Source organism: Ornithodoros turicata, chromosome 5 (genome assembly GCF_037126465.1).
Source record: "Ornithodoros turicata isolate Travis chromosome 5, ASM3712646v1, whole genome shotgun sequence".
In the NCBI taxonomy this organism is placed as follows: domain Eukaryota; kingdom Metazoa; phylum Arthropoda; class Arachnida; order Ixodida; family Argasidae; genus Ornithodoros; species Ornithodoros turicata.
The window spans coordinates 66,689,027-66,709,612 of record NC_088205.1 but is presented as its reverse complement, the minus strand read 5'-3'; the positions used below and the strand labels follow the sequence as shown (position 1 = coordinate 66,709,612).

Sequence of the window (20,586 nt, the reverse complement as noted above, 5' to 3'; positions counted from 1 at the left end):
AAACGTCGGCAACACGCAGAGCCTGCTGCTCATCCCCGTTCTCCTTAAAGAATTGAAGAGCCGTTTGCAGACCCGCTTGAGCCGTAACAGATGTGATCGTTGCCTTGGTGTTGCTCGAGTCGTCGACGCCAGAGCAAGACAACTTTCCTTGACGACTGTACCGCCTCTGTTCTCGTAAGCTGCCGTGCGACTACACTATGTGTAACTAAAGGCACAGATCCTTGCACGAGGGTCAAACGCCCGTAGACGCGTTCGGAACAGTCATGACGTCATACTGGATTTTTTCAGGTCTTCATGTCCACAAATCATAACCCTTTCCTCTGATAGTTCTTGTGTACAGCTATGAAGGAGAAGACATAGCTCCCTTTCTGCACTGGAGCGTCCTACTTTCAAAAGTTCTCCCGTACAATATGGGGAGAGGTGCCCTCTATTTCAATACTGTTCAGACTTACGAGACGAACGAGACGATAACGAGACGAAAATACATGGACTACATATCGTTTGTACCTTCCTGGAGCTTTCCTTTTCAGAAATGTATATCCTCACCCCCCCCCCCCCTTCTCCATCCGAAGAGCGAGTTCCTATATTGACGAGACGAAAATGCATTGAAAAAAATTGGTCCTCACAAGAATCGTCCATAACTCGAGTTGTCCATATTTACGAGGCACGACTGTAGTTTTATCTGAACCGCCACACGCCAAACATCCTGGTGGAAATTGTTAAGCGATGCTAGTGGGGAAAAAAAATGTGCACAGAAGAAGCGTGAAAGTTAACAACTTTTGTTTAGATCTTAACCTTTCGTGGTTCGTTCCAGCCAAACGCGGGAAAAAACGCTGTCCCTTATGGTGGCTGCTTTTTTTTTATTCCGTGTTAGCGCCGCGAAGCAACTGAGGCTATAAGCGGCGTCCAGATGTGGACAGATGGAGGGAGGAGAGCCAGTTAGGAGTGAAAGACAGCGGGGTTAGTATGGGTCCTGGGCCAACTTCAGGGAGAACTATGCCGACATCATGGTTACTGGTGGAACAGGGACCGTGTGCAGCCATGTGGAGGCGGCGGACGTCTTCACGCCAATATAACTAGGGTGCCTTAATGGACTGCTGATAACGTGGATTCTAAAGTACAGTATCTACTGCAACCAATGAACGAATAGGATTCTGCGTCATGTAGACTGTCATTGGTTCGGGGAGGTACGACAACGTCATGGTGACGTTATCAAAGGGCTATCAACGGGTGTTCATTTTGAACGCCAGTTCTTGCAGAAGGGCAGTTCAACGTAAAATGCCAGTCGAGATAAAACGCATGTTGATTATACACTTTGACTTCCCTTGAACAGTACCAGTAAGTTGTTACTTACAAGAATGGGGAACTCGTTCCTTTTGTGTTTCAATAACGAGTAGCGTATCTAGTTCCTTTTGCACTCGGCTTTTTTAAATTCTGTGTTAGCGCCGCGAAGCAACTGTGGCTATGAGCAGCGTACAGACGTGGACATATGGAGAGTGGACAGCAGGAAGGAGTGGGGGACAGAGGGGTTAGTATACGTCCTGTGCCGACTGCAGCGGGAACTGCGCTGACATTCGTCTGGAAAGTCTTCGGATAACCCAGGGAAAACATCAGACTGCACAGCCGGTGACAGGATTCGAACCTGTGTCATCTCCTAGTCTCGGCGTGGAAAGTGATCATCTTAACCACTATGCCACGGGAGCTGGTTTGCACTGAGCTGAGCAGATCGGAGTTGTAATGAACAGCTAGTAAGTGACGTGCTGTTTCAATCTTTTTCCCAGAAATCTCTTACTCCTTATCTATAAGCTCAATGAAGCACACAGAAGCTCCTATGCAGTCCACTGCATAGGAGCTTGGGTGGGAATACCTTACCCACCCTTGGGTGGGAATACCTTATATAGAAAGAAGAATGAGATGTCATTTTTGTCGCAGTATAGCATGCGGATTAAGTATTGTTTCGCATAAATTGTCGTGGTCCGGCGTGTGCAAATCTGAGGACAGAAGCCAAGGAGACGACCAGCCCGTAGAACAGCAGAACATTTAATAACGTTACCAGCATTCACCAGCTCGCGCTAGTCCCCGACAACGAGCGAGTCTCGTTGTCGTCGTCTATTGTACATATACGACATCTCCCCCTTTTAGCACAGCAAACCCATGTGTTCATTTCAGGTGACACACCATGTTTCCCTATAACACAAAACACTGCACCCCTCCGCTAGTAGCCGTAGCGATCAGGCTGCTTCACAGTTCGACCGTACCGCGTGGTACCTATACTTTTCTGAGGCGGTACCGGTGGCTTCAACGTCGTCGGCTGTGCCATCGCCCCCTCCTGAAGATGTTGCTTCGTCCGTCTGGTTACCCCAGACGAAGTCTGGACCATATACGACCTTGGCGTTGGTCCCTCAGTGCAGACAGTTCCGTGCGCTGCTGCCCCTGCGAAGAGCCGCACTGCCGTGTTGCTACGTAGCTCCGGGCGCTCCTTGGTCCGGCGTCGCCTGTTATAGGAAGCCGCACGAACGGCTTGCTCCCGTTTGTACCTCCGGCGGTACTTCCGCAGGTGTGGCCACGAAGGAGTCAGCGTAGTAGGCAGGACAGGTACATTGGAACGGAGCTGGCGTCCCATCAGTAGTTCAGCTGGCGTGTAACCGCATGCACCCGGCGTTGTGCGGTAAGCGAGTAGTGCTTGGCGCAAGTCCGGCGATCTCGCCATGAGGGACTTTGCAGTTTGCACAGCGCGCTCAGCTTGTCCATTGCTTTGTGGGTAGTATGGGCTGGATGTTATGTGCATACTACCGCACGCTGCCAGGAACCGTCGAAATTCGGATGATGCAAACTGGGGCCCATTGTCTGAGCGTACCACTTCTGGCATGCCTATGTCGAACGACGAGCCGACTCCGGGAACTTCTGCCACGTCGACGGTACCGCACACGTCCTCCTCCTTCAACCCCTTCGCGATCGAACTCCCCGAGTGGTTCGACTTCCGCCACCCCGAGAGTTGGAAACGGTGGATTGTGAGGTGGGAGCGGTACCGCGTCATATCGGGCCTCCAGAACCAGAATACCGACACGCAGATCAATACGTTTCTGTACGCCATGGGAAGCGAAGCGGAGGACGTCCTGGTCTCTCTACGTCTCGACGATGAGGAAGCAAAGGACTACAAGAAGCTGAAGTCGCGTTTCGAGAAGCACTTCATTCCGAGGCGCAACGTCATTTTCGAACGCGCGCGCTTCAACCAGCGCAGCCAGCTAGAACATGAGGCCGTCGAGGAATTCGTGACGGATTTACATCGTCTGGCAGAGAGCTGCGACTTCGGATCCCTGAAGGACAGAAGCCAAGGAGACGACCAGCCCGTAGAACAGCAGAACATTTAATAACGTTACCAGCATTCACCAGCTCGCGCTAGTCCCCGACTCGCTCGTTGTCGTCGTCTATTGTACATATACGACATAAATAAGCCCGGACAGTTTTCCAGAGAGAGATACATGATGACGATGATATGGAGATGACTTCCGCTCATTGAGCAGAATGCCCAATTGCTATTGGGGGAAAATGAGAGGATGGTGATGAGCATGATGCTGACGACACTGACAGTGTCTTAGATGCAGTCGATCAGGCCGGTAGTTTCAAGGAATTTGATAAAGGCTCGCAAGACGGACATCTGCTTTCGTTTCTCCCATGGTCCCAAACTGAGTCTGAGGTCAAGGGGTCGGCTGTCAATCCGCGCAAAGGCGTTTGCCAACAAGTGACGCTTTCTCCTGTAAGTGGCACATGCGATGATCACATGGTCCGCGGTCGCTGGCACATCACACTCCGGGCACAGGGGGCCACTGGCACACCCTATCTTGTAACGGTAGTACGGCGTAAAGGCAACATTCAGCCGTAAGCGATGTAGAAGGGACCTAATGGCGCGCGGTAAAGATGACGGGAAGCGGCACGAGAATGTTGGGTCCACCATTCCCAGTATCGTACTGACAGGGACATCCCGACGCCATTGTTCGACGGATAAAGAGGCAACCCAGTCACGAAGAAGGGACTTTCAATCCCCGCCCCCCTTTTGGAGTACAATCGGGACGCACTTGCGCTGGTGGTGAGCGGCCGCTGCCGCTGCGTCGGCAACGTGGTTGCCAGAGATTCCGCAATGACCCGGAATTCATTGAAAAGCGATGGTGTGGTCGTGGGCAGTTATGGACTTCAGTCCATAACTGCAGTAGGCATAGAATCACAAGTGTGGCCAGTGAGCCGCGGAGACCTAAGGTTTTCAGGCGTCGAAGAGCTGACTTAGGGTCCGTACAGACTACCCATCGCCGTGGGGCCGTTGGGCAGCCACTTCCAGGGTGCGTCATCTGAAGGGACAAACCAGCCACTCTCTCTCACTCATCCTCCTTTCACTCTTACATTTTTGGTCACTCATACACGACGCAGGCGGCAACTGTTGAACATGGGAGAACTGATGTTCTGAGGCTGGAACAACATAGAAGGGACAAATACATACAAGGCCTCAATTTGCCTAAGAAATTAAAGATGAAAGATGAAAGTCACTGAAAAGATTAGCCATCTGTAGGAGTCGAACCCAGATCTTCTGGATCGCCGGTCCAGGGTTCTACCAATTGAGCTAAGCTAACACGCCTTCTCAGCGACTTCCAGGGTGCGTCTTCTGAAGGGACAAACCAGCCACTCTCTCTCACTCATCCTCCTTTCACTCTTACATTTTTGCTCACTCATACACACATTCAAACGACGGGATCGACGCAGGCGGCAACTGTTGAACATGAGAGAACTGATGTTCTGAGGCTTGCGCCTTTTGTGTCTGGCATCCACATTTTTATGTGAAATAAAAAAATAAATGACTTGATTTAAACTATATCTTTCCCATTTTGGAGACACTGAACTTTTCAAACTGGCATGGATCTGTAAGACGTATTCATGTCAAAATGTGTTTTCCGAGAACATCAATCTGACCACGTCCCGTCTTCTGTCGTATTGGTGCCACACACAATGGAATGAGCTTCACTTCTGGCATGTTCGGTCTTGATAGACATGAATTGTTAGGGAGGCATCTCAGTGACGTCATTGTCCGGTGCAGTTTATGTTATGTGGCTGCTGCTACAGATGTCCACATTCCATGTGGTGACTACTGGCAAGATGGGAGTCGTACGATTCGTCGTTCCTTTCCTCGTGGTTGCCAACATCTGCATTGCTGAGAAAGGCAAGGGCGGAAACTGGATCGAAAAGCAGGCGTCGAATCCATTTTATTTGGCGCTGGCTCAAATTGCTGCTTCACAGTCATCTAAGGACAACAATCTTCCACACTACTACACGGTCAAAGAGCTTCTTAAAGTTCAAATGAAGGTAATTTCAAATGGGCTTTGCAATCTCGTTTTTTATGCGGTACTAAGGCTCCTTCTTGGTCTATTTTCTTATAGACGGCTCCTGGTGTTACCTACAAGCTGAAGATGAAGGTAGCGGAATCCAACTGCACGACCGACACAGCATACAATAAGAAGACTTGTACGCCAAAGAGTGGTGCCGTGAGTGTTTCACGTGTATATTACTCGAGTTATCACGTTTTGGTTCCTCGTTTGGTCCACGTTGGCTGTATACCTGCTTCGTCTCTAACGTCACATCCTACATTCTTAAAGCGAAGCTTCACCACATAGCACGGTGAAGGCCAACCAGCGTGATACCAGCGTTTGCTGCGTGATACCAGCGTGATACCAGCCAACCAGCGTTTGTACAGCGTGATACCTGTATCACCCTTGATCAGGGGCGGATTTAGAGGGGGGGGGATCACTGCTCAATTTCTATCTTCGCATAGTGTTTAATTTACCTAGATCGTGTATCTACCATGCTGACAAAGGCTGGACCCCCTCTCCGAAAAATTCTGGATCCGCCCCTGTTCTTGATTTGTGAAAAGCGCGAGACGTACGCCTTTTTGTGACAATTAACATTTCTGCATAAGTGTCACAAAAATGGCGTACGCTGCCCGTTTCCATCAATCAGCAATCAACAATCAATCAGGGGAGAGAACGATGTCATTCAGGACGATGGTTGGCAGGAGTGTGCTATGTGGTGAAGTTCATTTTAATTCACTTTGAAGTCCTAAACTCCCCTCTCCCACTTTCCTTTTTTTGGCTATAGTCGTGACGGCAACAACAACGGCAACAACGGCAAGGTACCTCGACACCCCCTCATTTTTAAGAGTGTAGGGTAAATCCTGAAAACTTTCCTGCGAGGTAATCAGTGGCTCTTCCGTGAACCATTCCTTCATCCACGTAGTTATCGAATTCTTGCATGTGCAAGAATTCGATAACTACGTGGATGCAATGCTAACTCTGCAGTTAGCATTGCAAAACCGGGGTTGCACATTCCGAACAACTATACCTCCCTTGTGTTATCACTCAGGTGCGCCTTCTTTATTTGGCGAGCAGTTCATGTAGGGAACAATATTTACATATACGTAAATATAGTAAATCGGTGCATCAATACTCTTTCTGTTCACGAAGTTCCGCTCCAATACAATAGAGGGACCATAGCTCCCCCCCCGTGTCGCGCGAGGGCAGACACCGTCGTAGAGCAGACGACGTAGTACTGCCTCTTTTCAGCGAAGATTGGAGCCGTTAGATTTACTTGCCTATTTTGGCAGGTTGATCATTATTTTTAGAGGTTCGTTTTGGTTCCGCCTCGGAGCAGAAAACACTTTGCACCCGAACCGGTTCGAGATGGCTTGAATCGTTACGGTCTGAACTTGCGGCCTCGTATATGCCTCGCATTCAGCAGAGCACAGCGGGCTTCAGAAGTCCTTCGCTCACGTCAGTATGACAGTATAGTTTAGGTTGGTCTATTATATTTTAGGTTAGTTTAGTGTGGCATTGGCAGTTTGCATCACCTCACAAAACCCTTTTCGACAGTGAGGTGAACCCGACTTGGGGAATGGTGACGCCAACCAAAGGAATACCCTCCCCTTCTCTCTCGACGTCGTAATCGTCAATGATGGCTGCTATAGTACGGTGCATGTCAGCTAGGAGAGAGGACTTGGCGGCTTCAGCTGCGTTCCATCCAAGGCGGAGGCTCCCGCGAGCTTGGTGATGCAGGAACGAATAGGGGCTCGAACCGTCTCCAGTCGTTCTGTTTTCCAGTTCCTGGAGTCCTTCCGTCAATGAGTGTGGAACAAAAATGCAGGGAAGGCTCCATTAACGATAATAGCTTTAATGCAGAATGGGCCGTTTTATCATATGCTAACGAAGCACGCGGGATAGTGGCGTATTCTATCGGGACTTCGGCGAAACTGTTTGGTTGCGTCTGCCATTCGTACACACATGGTGTTAGGTTGCATATTTTTGCGGTGAGGGGTGACATTTTGTGAACTTATGGAGCAGAAGACTTTTTGATACCAGTAAACCAGAAATATCCTAGGTACGTCCCACAAAGGTCGCACACGTCGCACATATCCGCCACGTCTATGCGACGTTACCTGTACGTCCACAATGTGACTTCGAAAAGTGTCTTACTTTGTATATCCCTGGGACATCTGATAGATGTAAAAAGAAGGGAGCAATCGCGCGTTATTTTTCGGAGACATCTAGCACACGTGACCGTTAGTGGCATGACGTAAGCAAACGGGGGAAATTTTGGGGTTTACTACATTATTAACCAAGTAATCACATTATAGACGGTAGCTTGAGTTAAAAACACGATAGTTGCTAGGATGAGGTGTCAGGAACATTCGCAGGTATACGCTGACGTGGTTTGCAGACTCACAAATTAACTGTAAAGACGTTGTCACCGTTGCAAACGTCATACGCCACGCTACACTTGACGAACACGTGCTCCAACAAGATGTATTGCAGGTGCTCGCTCTGGTATCTCTTGAAATCCGCGTACGGGGTGGAGGGGCCGAAAAGGGAGCCCACGTTTGATATGGTGAAAGGCGGGAGCACATTTATTAACCTGCAGTCTGCATTGGTCTTGGATTAGGGCCGAAAGGTCGCCGTGCACCCCTCCACACGCGGGGTGTGCTGCCAAAAGTAGATAGCTTTTTGTTTACTTAGTGTGTGCAGCATTTATTTGCTACAGCAAACTATCAATTTCAAATTGATTCAACACAAAAATAGCATAAGTTTTAAAATATCCCTGAAACATCCAAATATCTAAAATAGAAGTCTATGCGACGGTTCTGGAATGTGAAAACAGTAGGAATCTGGCAGTCGCATGGATGTACTTTCTACGTAAACGGGCTCTCTGTGAAGCTCACATGGATATCCTAACATCCAATTTGCGATATCACCAGGATGTACATGGGATGTATATGGTTTACTGGGATAGTAGCATGTTCGTAAAGCAGTTCGAAGTACAGCAAGGGGGGGGGGGTAACTTTGGCATTTTTCGGTTTCCGCGCAAACAACTGAACTCACAGCAAAAGAAGAACAAGTCCTATGTTTACTCGCTGCTTGGGCACAGAACAGATGGATGGACATCGGCCACAATATACCATACCCACATGAAGGGTGCCTGAATTGTAGCTAGTATTCAGGAACCCCTAACCGTACCCCAATAGTGTTCTTCTTGTTCTGTTGCTGCTTCAACTATCCACGTGCCCAAGAGCCTCTTCTTCCTCTTCTTTCTTATACTCAAAACGCACTGTCACAGACAATCTGGATCGGTCCGCAATCGTGGTCGGCGCAATCCTGCTGGGCACGCCGTACAGTCCGCACTTCACGTTCGTGATCTTGGTTTTCATTCGCAGCCGTCTGGTGGACGCTTTGCGCAATGCTCCCAGAAGTTTCAAATCAAAAGAAAACACTGGTCCAGAATGTCTGCTTGAAAGAAATTCACATTAATACAAATGCGATTTCATCCGTTTCGGCGTTTGTCGATGTTGTTTTCTTCGTGCGGGCCGCTGTGATCGCCGCCATCTTGCCAACCCGGAACCGGCAATGCGTGTAGCCAGAAGGTGAGGCTGAAAGGGCTGAAAGGAAGCCACTGCGCCTGCGCCAACCCTCCTCGAAGTGCGTAATCACGTTCGCGAACGGGGGACAAGTGTCTGCGTTGTTCATCTCTGTCACAGAGACTCGCAAAAATTTAAACTGTTACAAAACCGATTTGGTATCGGATATTTATCCGCAACGCAAGTACCAAGTTACAGTATTGCATTGACATCGCGTTGAAAGATCTATCCTTGAACATTTTACGTTTTTTAGTGTTTGAAGATACAGTCAACCCTCGATTTATGAACACCCTCGGTTCCCCGAAAAATCATTCATAAATCGAGGGATTCATAAATCGAAAATTCAGTTAACTGAGTACTATCGAGCAAATGCAACAGTATTTCTGAGTTGGGATTATTTATAATGCCATATATTGTGTAATTTTGCTTTTGACCATGCCTTCTGCTGTATCAATCTCACAAAGAACAGACGTTAACGCATTCACACTCGGTTTATTATGCAATACTAAATTGTTTAATTTTGCTTTGGACCATGCCTTCTGCTGCGTCAATCTTGGAAATAAGAGATGTCACCACATTCGCACTGGACTGGTCTCGAATTTCCTCCGGGATTTTTAACCTCTGTTTATTAATCTCCGGGTGACAGCGACCACCTGATTCATCAACTGAGGTCAGGAACACTTGGTCGCACATTGTTCGACCCGGAAAACCCGTTTGTTGTTCGGATTTCGAACCGAGGGTGCAATAACTAGAAATCGTTTTGTCCGTTCATGCGTCATTCATAAGACCACGGAATTATCCCTTTGAAGGTTTCTGTTGACCTCGGAACGATCCGTTCATAAATTGAGGGCAAGAACACTGGGCAACTCCTACTTGGTTCCCAGAAATTCCGTTTATTATTCGAATATCGAGGTTCATAAAACGAGGGAAAAATGAATGGAAAAAGTTTGGTTCCCCGTGCTCGTGTTCATAAAACGAGGGAATTCATAAATCGAAGGTTCATAAATCGAGGTTTGACTGTATGTGAAAAATAAATGGAAAGCGCTTTGATTTACTTTTCTTCAAAATAAGACCCCCCTTGTATGAAGGAAATAATCATGCCCGAGATGCTCATATCAGGCGAAGTCTGGCTGATTTGTGTAAACCATTCTTACATTCGCACACAGCGCAAAGTTTCTACAAACCTTCAAACATATTACAGAAAGACAACAACATATATATTCTGATGATGAAGTGGGGAGCTTTTCCACTCTAGGAGTGGAACGCTACCCCATAGCTAGGGGGTCTAATATGAGTGGTGACAACGATGAGTGATGACGATGAGAGATGACGGGAATGATCGGAGCGGCGATGGCGATGCTGAACGTGATCGTGATGGTGGGAATGTCCGAGAGCGCTGTTGGGGTCATAATCAGTAGCCTGTCGCCTCGAAGAAGCAAACCCCATCATGTAAGGCCTCCCTGGAGTGGGCCGCGGTGTTCCAAGGACCGAGGATGGTCTACAAGTTGAAGGGGCGGGAGCAAAGGGTGGCAAGCTATGACTGCAGTGCACGCCTCTCGTTGATATAGGTCCGGCAGCGGAGGAGTATGTGTTCGACGTTGGCAAGTACACCACAGACAGAACCTCTGCTTATACACGCACAACTCACAAGCATTAAAAAAAGTATACGTCCAAACACCCGCAGAAACATTATGCAAGGCAGACACGCAAGCACCTGCATACACCAAAGTCTCCCCCCAAACGACCGATGCGCCGCCACGCGTCACCCGGGCGCCCTACGCCAACTTTTTCGCCCGTGAGTTTCCGGACTAGAAAGAGCATTGTGGGACCGTGGTATACCTTGACTAAAACAGGGGTGTAAGTCATATGTATCCGGGTTGCAAATTGAATTATTTGAACGTCTTCGGCGAGGGACGTTAAATTCCTTGTGCTGAACTTTCGGCGCACGTAAAAGAACCCTCAAGTGTGCAAAACTAACTCACGTACCGACCACAATGGCGTCGCTCATGATCATAGTTGTCTCGCGACGAAAAGCCAAGAATTATCATTACTATAATTTGATATGGATATGTACTAGTTTTCTTCTAATTTTGTGAAGCTGTGTTTTTTCTTGAAAAGTACAGGATTACTTACAAAGGAATAGTGCCCACACTGTTTACACAGCTTTTCACCTATGCTCTTCGGGAGTGCATTTGATGTACCAACATGTCCAAGCGCTTTTTTCGACACTGCAGTGTTCTTGCAGCAGAAAGCTGTAATGGCTCGTGCTTTAATATATGCAGGAAGACAAGACCTGCACAGCTGTCATCTACATTCCTCCAGGGAAGAAGAATGCGCTTCTCTCTAAAGAGGTAACCTCGTTCAACTGCAAAGGAAGCCGTAAGCAACGCACGAAGGCCAGAAGACCATCACAATAAAGCGTTGGCATACCTAAAGTGTGGATTTTCTCCCTACTTCTCGAGTTCCATCAGTTTGGCTCACATTTCCCCCGTTTTTGTGTTTTTTTTTTTCCTTTTCGTCTAATAAATATACCCCCCCCCCCCTCAGTTGTTCGTTTCAGCGCTGCCGAGCAGAGGTCCATGCGGTCAGAGGGCAATTGCGTCACATCAGGAGCACGTCAAGAGCGAGGATGCCCACAATTTTTCACTTATATTTCACCTCGTTCCTTTCATTCATTTATATCCTACAGGCACCCCTGCCTCCCACTCAACCTTTCATTTATTCAAATACTCCCTCTTAGCAAGGCAGCTTTTTCCCACTAGGCAAGTTCGATATTGTTTATATTCCTATCAAAACGGGGAGTGTTTGTCACTGAGCTGGGAAACAAGACGGATCGTGCAACTGCAGCATTTTACGGCACGGTACCGTTTCCACGGTTCCTGCATTCAGCCTAAGCACAGCTTTGGTCATTTGAGCATCTGGATAGTTGCGACAATCAACAGCGAGTGGCGGTTTGTCGAAAGTGCGACATGCAATCTGCGTATAACCTTCCACCGTTGCCAGATTTGGGGAAAAGTCACCAAATTTAGCGGATTTCAGGGTCCAGCTGTCTACCGGCAAAATTTTGTATTTGGGATTAGCGGATTTTTTGGTAACTTTCTCGTATGTTTAGCCACTTTTTCAGCGACACGGATATTCCTTATGAAGTGATGAAAAATCGTGATTTTCCTGCCATATTTCGGTGGCCGACAACCGCTCGCGATGGATGGAGGGATGGAGGGCTGGAGAAGGGCCGTGGCTGTTCCCTCTGGGACTGGCAATAGCTTGCGCAAGATTAATATGAAATCGAACCACCTTTCGCCGGTCGTGGCTGCTCTGCGACACAAGGGCCGAGTGCGCCTATTGCAAGTGTGAGATTTATGCGAGGCTGTCAGACATAAAGAAGCATAGTAAGGCATCGCAAGGTTTTGCATGCAAGAAACAACCCACCACCTTGTTCGGTGCCTCCGAAGACAAGACCAGGTAAAGTTCAGCAGAAGATGCTCAATGTTTCGAATTTCATTTACTTTCTCTCATTATTATCCACTCAGTCTCGCTTTGTCATAACATCTCTAATTGACCGTCTAGCACGCACGCACGCTTCGCTGAAACATCCAGTTGGTGTATCACCACATGGTTTCATAACGTGCAAGTGCAACCAACAAAAAGGGCACAGTAGTGGCAGAGACTTCTTTAGCGACTTTCAGTTTGAATTCTAGCGACTTCTCGGCACGCCAATAGCAGCTGGGCAGTTTCATTTTAAATCGAACAAGGCGCAGAAGTTGGGTCTTTTGATTGTGACGAAAAAAATATATGTTGAATGGGACCTCGGGCGATGTAAAACGCGCCCTACACTAAACTCGTTCAGGCATTAATATCTGAGGTGGAGAGGAGGAAAGACCTGAGACTCTTTCGGGCGCTTCTGTCGACACCATATTTGAGCGCTTCAGGAGCCATTCATTTTCATCGTAAAGGGTAAATTCTTTTTGGGGTGAGAGACAGGGTACTAGTGCCTGCGCCACGTTGTTCTTGCCGCCGTGTGATGCGTAGTTAATTTCCAGAAAAATCGTAAACTCTGCGTGTGCGTCAAAAAATCCCACAATTTCCGGTCACCTACCACCATAAGTATTTCTTCCACTGAAGTGAAATTAGTATCACTCGATAGATCGCGCAACGCCCTTTCGTGTAGTATGTTTTTTATGTATACCGATCTGGGTATTACGTGATTTGGAAGCGTTCAAATGCGCAAGGTATGCGGTTTTACGCAAACTTTGGCCGCAGATATCTCAAAAATGCCATCTTCGATTTTAATAATTTTCGGCACATGAGTAGCTTCACCCCGCTTGTTTCTAATGGCGGAGAGACATTTTTACTTTTTTGCGTCTGGGAAGAGGAGCGATTTTCTCCCTGCTGCAATGTTTACGACACGCACGGCTCTCACGCGCCGCTACGCAATCTAATGCGCCACACGTGCGCATCAAAGAACATCACGAAATAGTGTGTCACGCTGAGCTCAGACACGATACACAGCTAAGTCCACTCTATAATATCCATTTGGTGTGCCTAGTTGCAAAACAGCTATGCAGCACCGAAAAGGGTCTCAAGTACATGGGAAAACTGATCTCTGTCAGATCTGCCTGAAATCAATACAGCCAAAGCCGTCTGTCTGAAACAGGAATCGGCGAAGTTCACACACTCTTGTGGCCTGTCCTTTGGATTTGGGACATGCAATAAAACATGTTTTGCTCGCAGCTTAGCTTGGCCGGTCCTGGCTACCGATGATTTCTAGGAATAGTAGCTTTCATATCCACCATACAGTTATTCCGTGATTCAAAAAACAAGTACAAAATATGTGTCAACAAACAAATTTATTTGAGTCATCATATACTAACACAACCGCCTGTGCAGACTGGCACACATACATGCACTGAACGTACAGCGCCCGTTGCGAAGCGCTTCTGAGCAACAAAGTTAAACCGTTGACCCTTGCCGTTCACCCTTTCAAAACACAGCCTTTTACCAACAACGACCAACTTTCACTTTCACATACTTGCCCACAATCACATGATGAACACGTCCTTTCCTTGCCGGCTATACACCAAACAAAACATCACGCTGCTTCATGAATCCTATTTTCTTGTCACTGCAATGCAAAAATAACGGCGCTCGAACATGTTCCTGGAGTCAGAATTCACGACAACATTGCAGTTTTAAATACAGTTGGCTGTTCGTAGACTGATGCTTGTATCGAGAAACAGTACAACACGATCATAAGAAATGGATTAATTAATATTATAGAGTGGGCATAGCTGTGTATAGTGCCTAAGCTCAGCGTGGCACACTATTTCGTGGTGTTCTTAGACTGATGCTTGTATCGAGAAACAGTACAACACGATCATAAGAAATGGATTAATTAATATTATAGAGTGGGCATAGCTGTGTATAGTGTCTAAGCTCAGCATGACACACTATTTCGTGGTGTTCTTAGACTGATGCTTGTATCGAGAAACAGTACAACACGACCATAAGAAATGGATTAATTAATATTATAGAGTGGACATAGCTGTGTATAGTGCCTAAGCTCAGCGTGGCACACTATTTCGTGGTGTTCTTTGATGCGCACGTGTGGCGCATTAAAGTTCGTAGCGGCGCGTGCGAACCGTGCGTGTCGTAAACATTGCCTCAGGAAAAAAATCGCTCCTCTTCTCAAACGCAAAAAAGTAAAAATGCCTTTCCGCCATTAGAAAGAAGCGGGGTGAAGCTACTGATGTGCCGAAAATTATTAAAATCGAAGATGGCATTTTTGAGATATCTGCGGCCAAAATTTCCGTATTATCGCATACCTTGCACATTTGAACGCATCCAAATTACATAATACCCATATCGACATACATAAAAAACATATCACACGAAAGGGCGCTGCACGATCTATCGAGTGATACTAATTTCACTTCAGTGGGAGAAATACTTACGGTGGTACGTGACCGCAAATTGTGAGATTTTTTGACACACATGCCGAGTTTACGATTTTTCTAGAAATTAACTACGCGTCACACAGCTGCAAGAACAACGTGGCGCAGAGACTAGTACCCTGTCTCTCACCCCAAAAAGAATTTACCCTTCACGATCAAAATGAACGCCTCCTGAAGCACTCAAATACGGTGTCGACAGAAGCGCTTGTAAGAGTCTCCAATCTTTCCTCCTCTCCACCTCAGATATCGATGCCTGCACGAGCCTGGTGTAGGGCGCGTTATACATCGCCCGAGGTCCCATTCAGCATATATTTTTTTCGTCACAATCAAAAGACCCAACTTCTGCGCATCGTTCGATTTAAAATGAAACTGCCCAGCTTCTTGTGGATGAGATTTGGCAGCACGGTGACCTGATTTATACTTGGGACGGAGCTAGGAGCCAGACATACTTTTTTCGCCGGCGGCGCGCGCCCCCCTTGCACGTGTGGCGGCGACACACATGCACGTGTGGCGGCGACCTTCGCCACATGGCGTGGCAGTGTTTGGCGGCGCCTGGATCAGTAAGATGAGCAATGTACGCCATATGGAAAGGGGGGGGGGGCACGTTGAAAACTTTTTTTAGAGAGAAAACCGTCCTAATGTACGTACTTGGAGGTGTAGGCATTTCAGTGCACTAGCTGCACTGCTGATCCCGCTGAGAACTGTATAGAATAAAAATGACGCGAATATTTCATGACAATATGGCGAAAAACTTCTCGTATTCAACAGGAGGCAGTGCGCTTCAGCATGCCCCAACCTTGGAGCACGTAGCTACAGACTACGGGTATGTTCAGCCAATTGGGTATTGCACAATGCAGGAATCAGGGATTTGCCGTGCAGTCATGGCGAACGTATAATATTTGTTACTACAATCCCAATGTGGCCAGCTTTTGCAAACCTTACACTGAACCCACTCGCTTCGCTTCGTACTTCTCGTGTCACACCAGACAGTAATATTCCATGAAGTCATCCAGAACAGCAATTGGGCATCGTTTATTCCTGGATGTTCCAGACTTTCTTCACATTTCCAAGTTGAAGCACTCGTTGCAATTTGCCCCATAGCGGCATGGCACCGGTAAACGCCATTTTGCCACCGAGGGAGACGCCACAAGTTACCAGAGTTTGGGAAGTTAAGACTACGAATGAAGGACCTAGAAGCAGGGATCGGAACCGTTATTTATCTTTTGTTTTTTCGGGTCGGGTTCAGGTTCAGGCATATTGGTTCGGTTCGGGTTCAGCGCCGCAGCAATTCAAAATATTGGTTCGAACCGGTTTAAACCGGTTCAGGAACGTGAAGTGTTTATGTTTGTGATTGCCAATGAGTGACAGCGCATGAAGCACGCAGATTTGTTTTCGCTTTCCCAAAAAGAGAAAACGTCAGATATGATGCAAGTGACATCATATCGACGACAGCGACAGGGCTGAAGGACCGTATGGTGTGCCCTATGGTCACTCCAGTATGTGGAGACATTAGAAGTGAGCGCACCATAAGGCACGTCCCTCAGAAAGACGTTGTCGGGGCAACCCCATTTCTGCAGGGGGATTCGTAGGTAGATGACATGAGGTAGAAATTGATAAAATCTCGCATCCATTGGAGAAAGACACCGTTGCGCTTGGCGTCCATGTTGAAGTCACCGGTGAGGGTGACAGGATAGGTTCGTTCACTGGTGAAAGTTTCAGCCAGGAACGCATGTATCTTGGCAAGGGGCACGTAGGGAAAATGTACATGGACACCACCACGATGCGTTTCCCAAGTTGAGAAATCGTGACCATCTGTCGGATGGATGTGTGAAGCCTCGAGTTGAGACACAGGGTGTTCGATATGAGATGCAGATAGTAGGTACAATAGTAGATAGTCCGTAGGTACTAGTAATGTAGTGGTGATAGTGACAACTAGTCATTAGTGCTAATTGGTGATTAATGATAAATGATGGGTCAGATCACATCACAGCGCTTTATTAGCTGCACATAGTAACATAAATGAACTTAATTATGTCATGAAACCGCACTTCATGCGGTACCGATGATTGAACGCGCACTCCAAACCACTGGCAGTCACATGATCACAGTCATGTTCAGGTCTTCAGAAACAATTACAGAACAACCAGACACAAACCTTCAGAACCTGCGCATTCAAGCCGTCACCGCCGTCACTCACCACCCTGCAAGCCCTAGACGCCCTAAACACCGTCCAAAGAAAACAATACCAACCAACATCCTGATTGGCTCGCGGTACCGGCTGCCGAGGACGCAGAAGAACAGAGGAACACAACAACCGAAAATTTAGATACAGGAGCAGCAGGGATTTTCTGCTGTTCGGCAGCGCTGCTGCTCTCACCGAGTGGGACCGCTCGCGTCGCTGCAGCTCTGCTGCTTCTGCTGCAGCCCAAATCGACGCTATGGGACCTCAGCGTAACATACTGACCACGTGCCATTCACGGTGCCATTCTCCCATTGACAGGCCAACGAAAGGATACACGGTAGTCCAAAAGATGTTTATAGTCTTGAAACAGACAGGCTATAATGCAATAGACATTTTGTCTGTAGACAGGCTATAGGTTGGCCATAATTTTTTTTCATAAGGGAGGCATTCGGGACCTAGAAAAGTATTTATAGGAGCGTCGACACTGCGAAACGGCGCATACTCCCAAGGAGGGGCACTTCCTTCATATCAGACATATCTGCTGCACCGTAAAAGAAAAAAAAATAAAGAAAGAAAAATATGTAACTTTACTCACAAGTGACTTCTAACTCTGTTGCCCGCATATATGCCGTGACCCATATATTTCAAGAAGAAAAAATATCATTTGGAGTGCACACTGCACAGCTCTCATAAGCGAAAACAATGACACATACGTTAAAGACATAATAAACTGCGAAAGCATAGTCCGAAACTGTGTAGAGTGCACTCCAAACGAATTTTGTGCAGCATATATGCATAACACCCACCTCTGCAACACCAGCAACTCTGACGCACCGGCACAAAATTGCCGGCAACACCGACAACAGAGTTAACAGCCACTTGCGCAGTAAAATTAGAGAAATGTTTCTTTCAATGTGAAAACCCAGGAAAATTATCGCACTACGCATCGACAGCGGCCGCGGAGCTTCACGCTGGGAAACGTGGTTCTCATCGATTCTGCCATCGTCATCAGGATGCGCCCTCTCGCCTTGAAGGTCCCGCTAATCGTTGAATTCCATACGGACATTTCATTAAATACGCCTCGCAGACCCGCTCGCCTTTCAACGTTCTACTTAACATCCAGTGGCGGTGTCTTCATCTTCAATTTCATACGTTGACGACTGACCTTTACGATTATTATCGCGTGATCATCGTCACTCGTGATGTTTGTGCACCTTTGATTCTTTATGTGCGCCAATGTCGTCCACCCTACTTCACCGGCATTGGAGCACTGGCAGCTTAGGCAGTGTCAACGTGCTACGATCGCACTACGATGTATACTCGTAATGAATCAATTTGATGGGACGCAGAGTTCTATTTCCTATTCTATTCCTCGGACACGGAATGGCCCACAAGAAAAATCGATTCAGAATAGTGTGAAGCTGAACCTGTTGGTACATAGCAGTTTCGAAGATTGAAACCAGCGGTAACGAGGCACGTACGCAGGAGGGACAACAACAACAACCTAGATAAATGGATGATGATGATGATGTGGAATGTTTCCCTGCGTTGAGTGCAGGACCCTACCCCATTTCAAAAAGGTTAACGTGAAAGGATGAAGAACAAACACGAAAGCTCGACAAAGAAACTGTTCATATCACATTTGTTCATCTTTTAATACCCCATGTACCGGAAATGTCTCGTGTGGTTGTATATTGTGGTCTTTTGTGCAATGATCCTTGGTGGCGTGCACGTTCCATGCACGTTCCATGCACGTTCCGTGCACTTTCCATTCTAAGGGTCAAAGTGGGTTACAGTCTGTAACCCACTTTGACCCTTAGAATGGAAAGTGCACGTCACAAATCTCACTCTACATCTGGTGACATGCGTCAACCCCACTAGAACTTATAGTGGGGTTAACGCATGTCAACAGGTGTATAGTATCATTATATTCCCCCAATCTGTGTCACAGATTGGGGGAATGTTTCTCTGTCATAGTTCTTGCATGTATTGCTGTAGTTTTGCTTTGGAGCTCGAGTAATGATTGCTCCATAAGTGTCACAAAAGCCCGTGCGATATGAGACGAGAGTGTCCTTATAAGGCGATGCATTGCTTCACGAACGGGGAGTTGGACTCTCAGTTCAAAATCACCGCTACGCTAAGCAGAAAAGTTAAGTGACCGGGATATCGAGAGGAGGCTTTCCGCTGGAGGTTGGGATGAATCACGAGGAAAGGGATGCATTTATCGCCGAGTACGGAGCGTCGACAACTTGACGATCCGGGCCGTGGAGGGAGATCGACAACGGCGGCCAACGAACTCTTGGTATTCAGCTTGGGTTGTACGGGGTGCGTGCTGAGAAGTTTTCGGCCTGACTTATTCCAGATATACGGACGCGATCTCGCCGTCGTAGACAGAAAGAGTGAGACGAAACAGAGGAAGAAGGGAAATTGTAGGTTTGTATCGCGGAGCGATCATTTTTGCTCAGGCCATAGTTATATGGCGGGCTATCCCTACTACAAGCATGAAACTTTCAAAGGTTGAAGTATAGTTGAACTTCGGGCTGCGACGTCCCTGTTCGCGCACAAGGAAACTGCAAGGCAAATCTACGAGTGCATGATGCAAACATTAAGTGACATGTGCCCGTCATACCGAACCGTGAAGAACTGGTGTGCGAACTTTCAGCATGGGGATTTTGATACCGGAGACGTCGGAAGATCAAGGAGACCTCCAGTGGTGTCGACACCTGAAAGTACCCACGACCTTATTTCTGCAGATCGGCAAATCTCGGCTAAAACAATTGTGGATACCTTAGGCAGAGAATGCATTGGTTCATTCATAAAGTTCTTTATGCATGCATACCCAATTTCCTTCAACTCAGCCACATGGTCCACCATATTTGTTTAGTACGCAAAAAATACGTATGACGCTGCTCGCCTCCTGACAATGCTGTATTGACTCATTTGTTGACGGTGAAATGTATTGAACATTTCGGCGTTTTGTATGCCGTTCAAGCCCATCTGGACAATCGACCGAATTGGGTCGCAACGGACAGTTATGTTTGCGACTTGTCACAGGTACTCATGTCTCGCGTATCATCCTCCAGGGTGTTATGAGAGCAAGAGGTATTCGTAGTGGGCATATTGCACCTTCGGCAATCTACGTCTCGCTGTTGATTGTGGTAACTATCCAGATGGTGAAACAGGCAAAGTGATGCGTGTGCTGAATAAAATGGAACCGTGTAGTACAATGCTGTATTTGCATACTGCGTCTTGTTGCGGAATACTCCCTGCCAGACTTGTACAAAATACTGCACAAAAGTATTTAAAATAAGATACTAAATACTCTACGGCAAAAGTATTTAAAATAGAGTACAAAATACTCAAAACTGAAAGTAATTTGAGTAGAGTACTAAATACTCTAAGAAGAATTTAAGATACTCTTTAAAGTACTTTAGTATTAGCAGTAAGTGAAACGCGTATTCTGAACGTGGCCTTACAAATGAAAGGAATAAACTTCATCAGCCATGCAT

The 20,586-nt window shown here is 47.1% G+C and overlaps 2 protein-coding genes across 3 annotated transcripts in view; one reads left to right on the top strand and one right to left on the bottom strand.

The window, feature by feature from the left end:
* Nucleotides 1-20,586, bottom strand: part of LOC135394620 (uncharacterized) — a 259,083-nt gene that overhangs the window by 69,370 nt on the left and 169,127 nt on the right. The gene's annotated exons all lie outside the window — the stretch shown is intronic.
* LOC135396148 (salivary cystatin-L2-like) lies at nt 5,044-11,373 on the top strand. Its single transcript, XM_064627180.1, has 3 exons — nt 5,044-5,349; nt 5,424-5,528; nt 11,227-11,373. Exons 1-3 carry the CDS (start codon nt 5,092-5,094, stop codon nt 11,359-11,361), a joined length of 498 nt encoding a protein of 165 aa, XP_064483250.1. The 5' UTR covers nt 5,044-5,091; the 3' UTR covers nt 11,362-11,373.

What these genes read in the sequence shown, in the direction of transcription:
- LOC135396148 (XM_064627180.1), top strand. Translation starts at nt 5,092, where the DNA reads ATGTGGCTGCTGCTACAGATGTCCACATTCCATGTGGTGACTACTGGC. An exon ending in TTCTTAAAGTTCAAATGAAG is followed by an intron (nt 5,350 to 5,423) that starts GTAATTTCAAAT and finishes ATTTTCTTATAG; the next exon opens with ACGGCTCCTGGTGTTACCTA. An exon ending in GTACGCCAAAGAGTGGTGCC is followed by an intron (nt 5,529 to 11,226) that starts GTGAGTGTTTCA and finishes TAATATATGCAG; the next exon opens with GAAGACAAGACCTGCACAGC.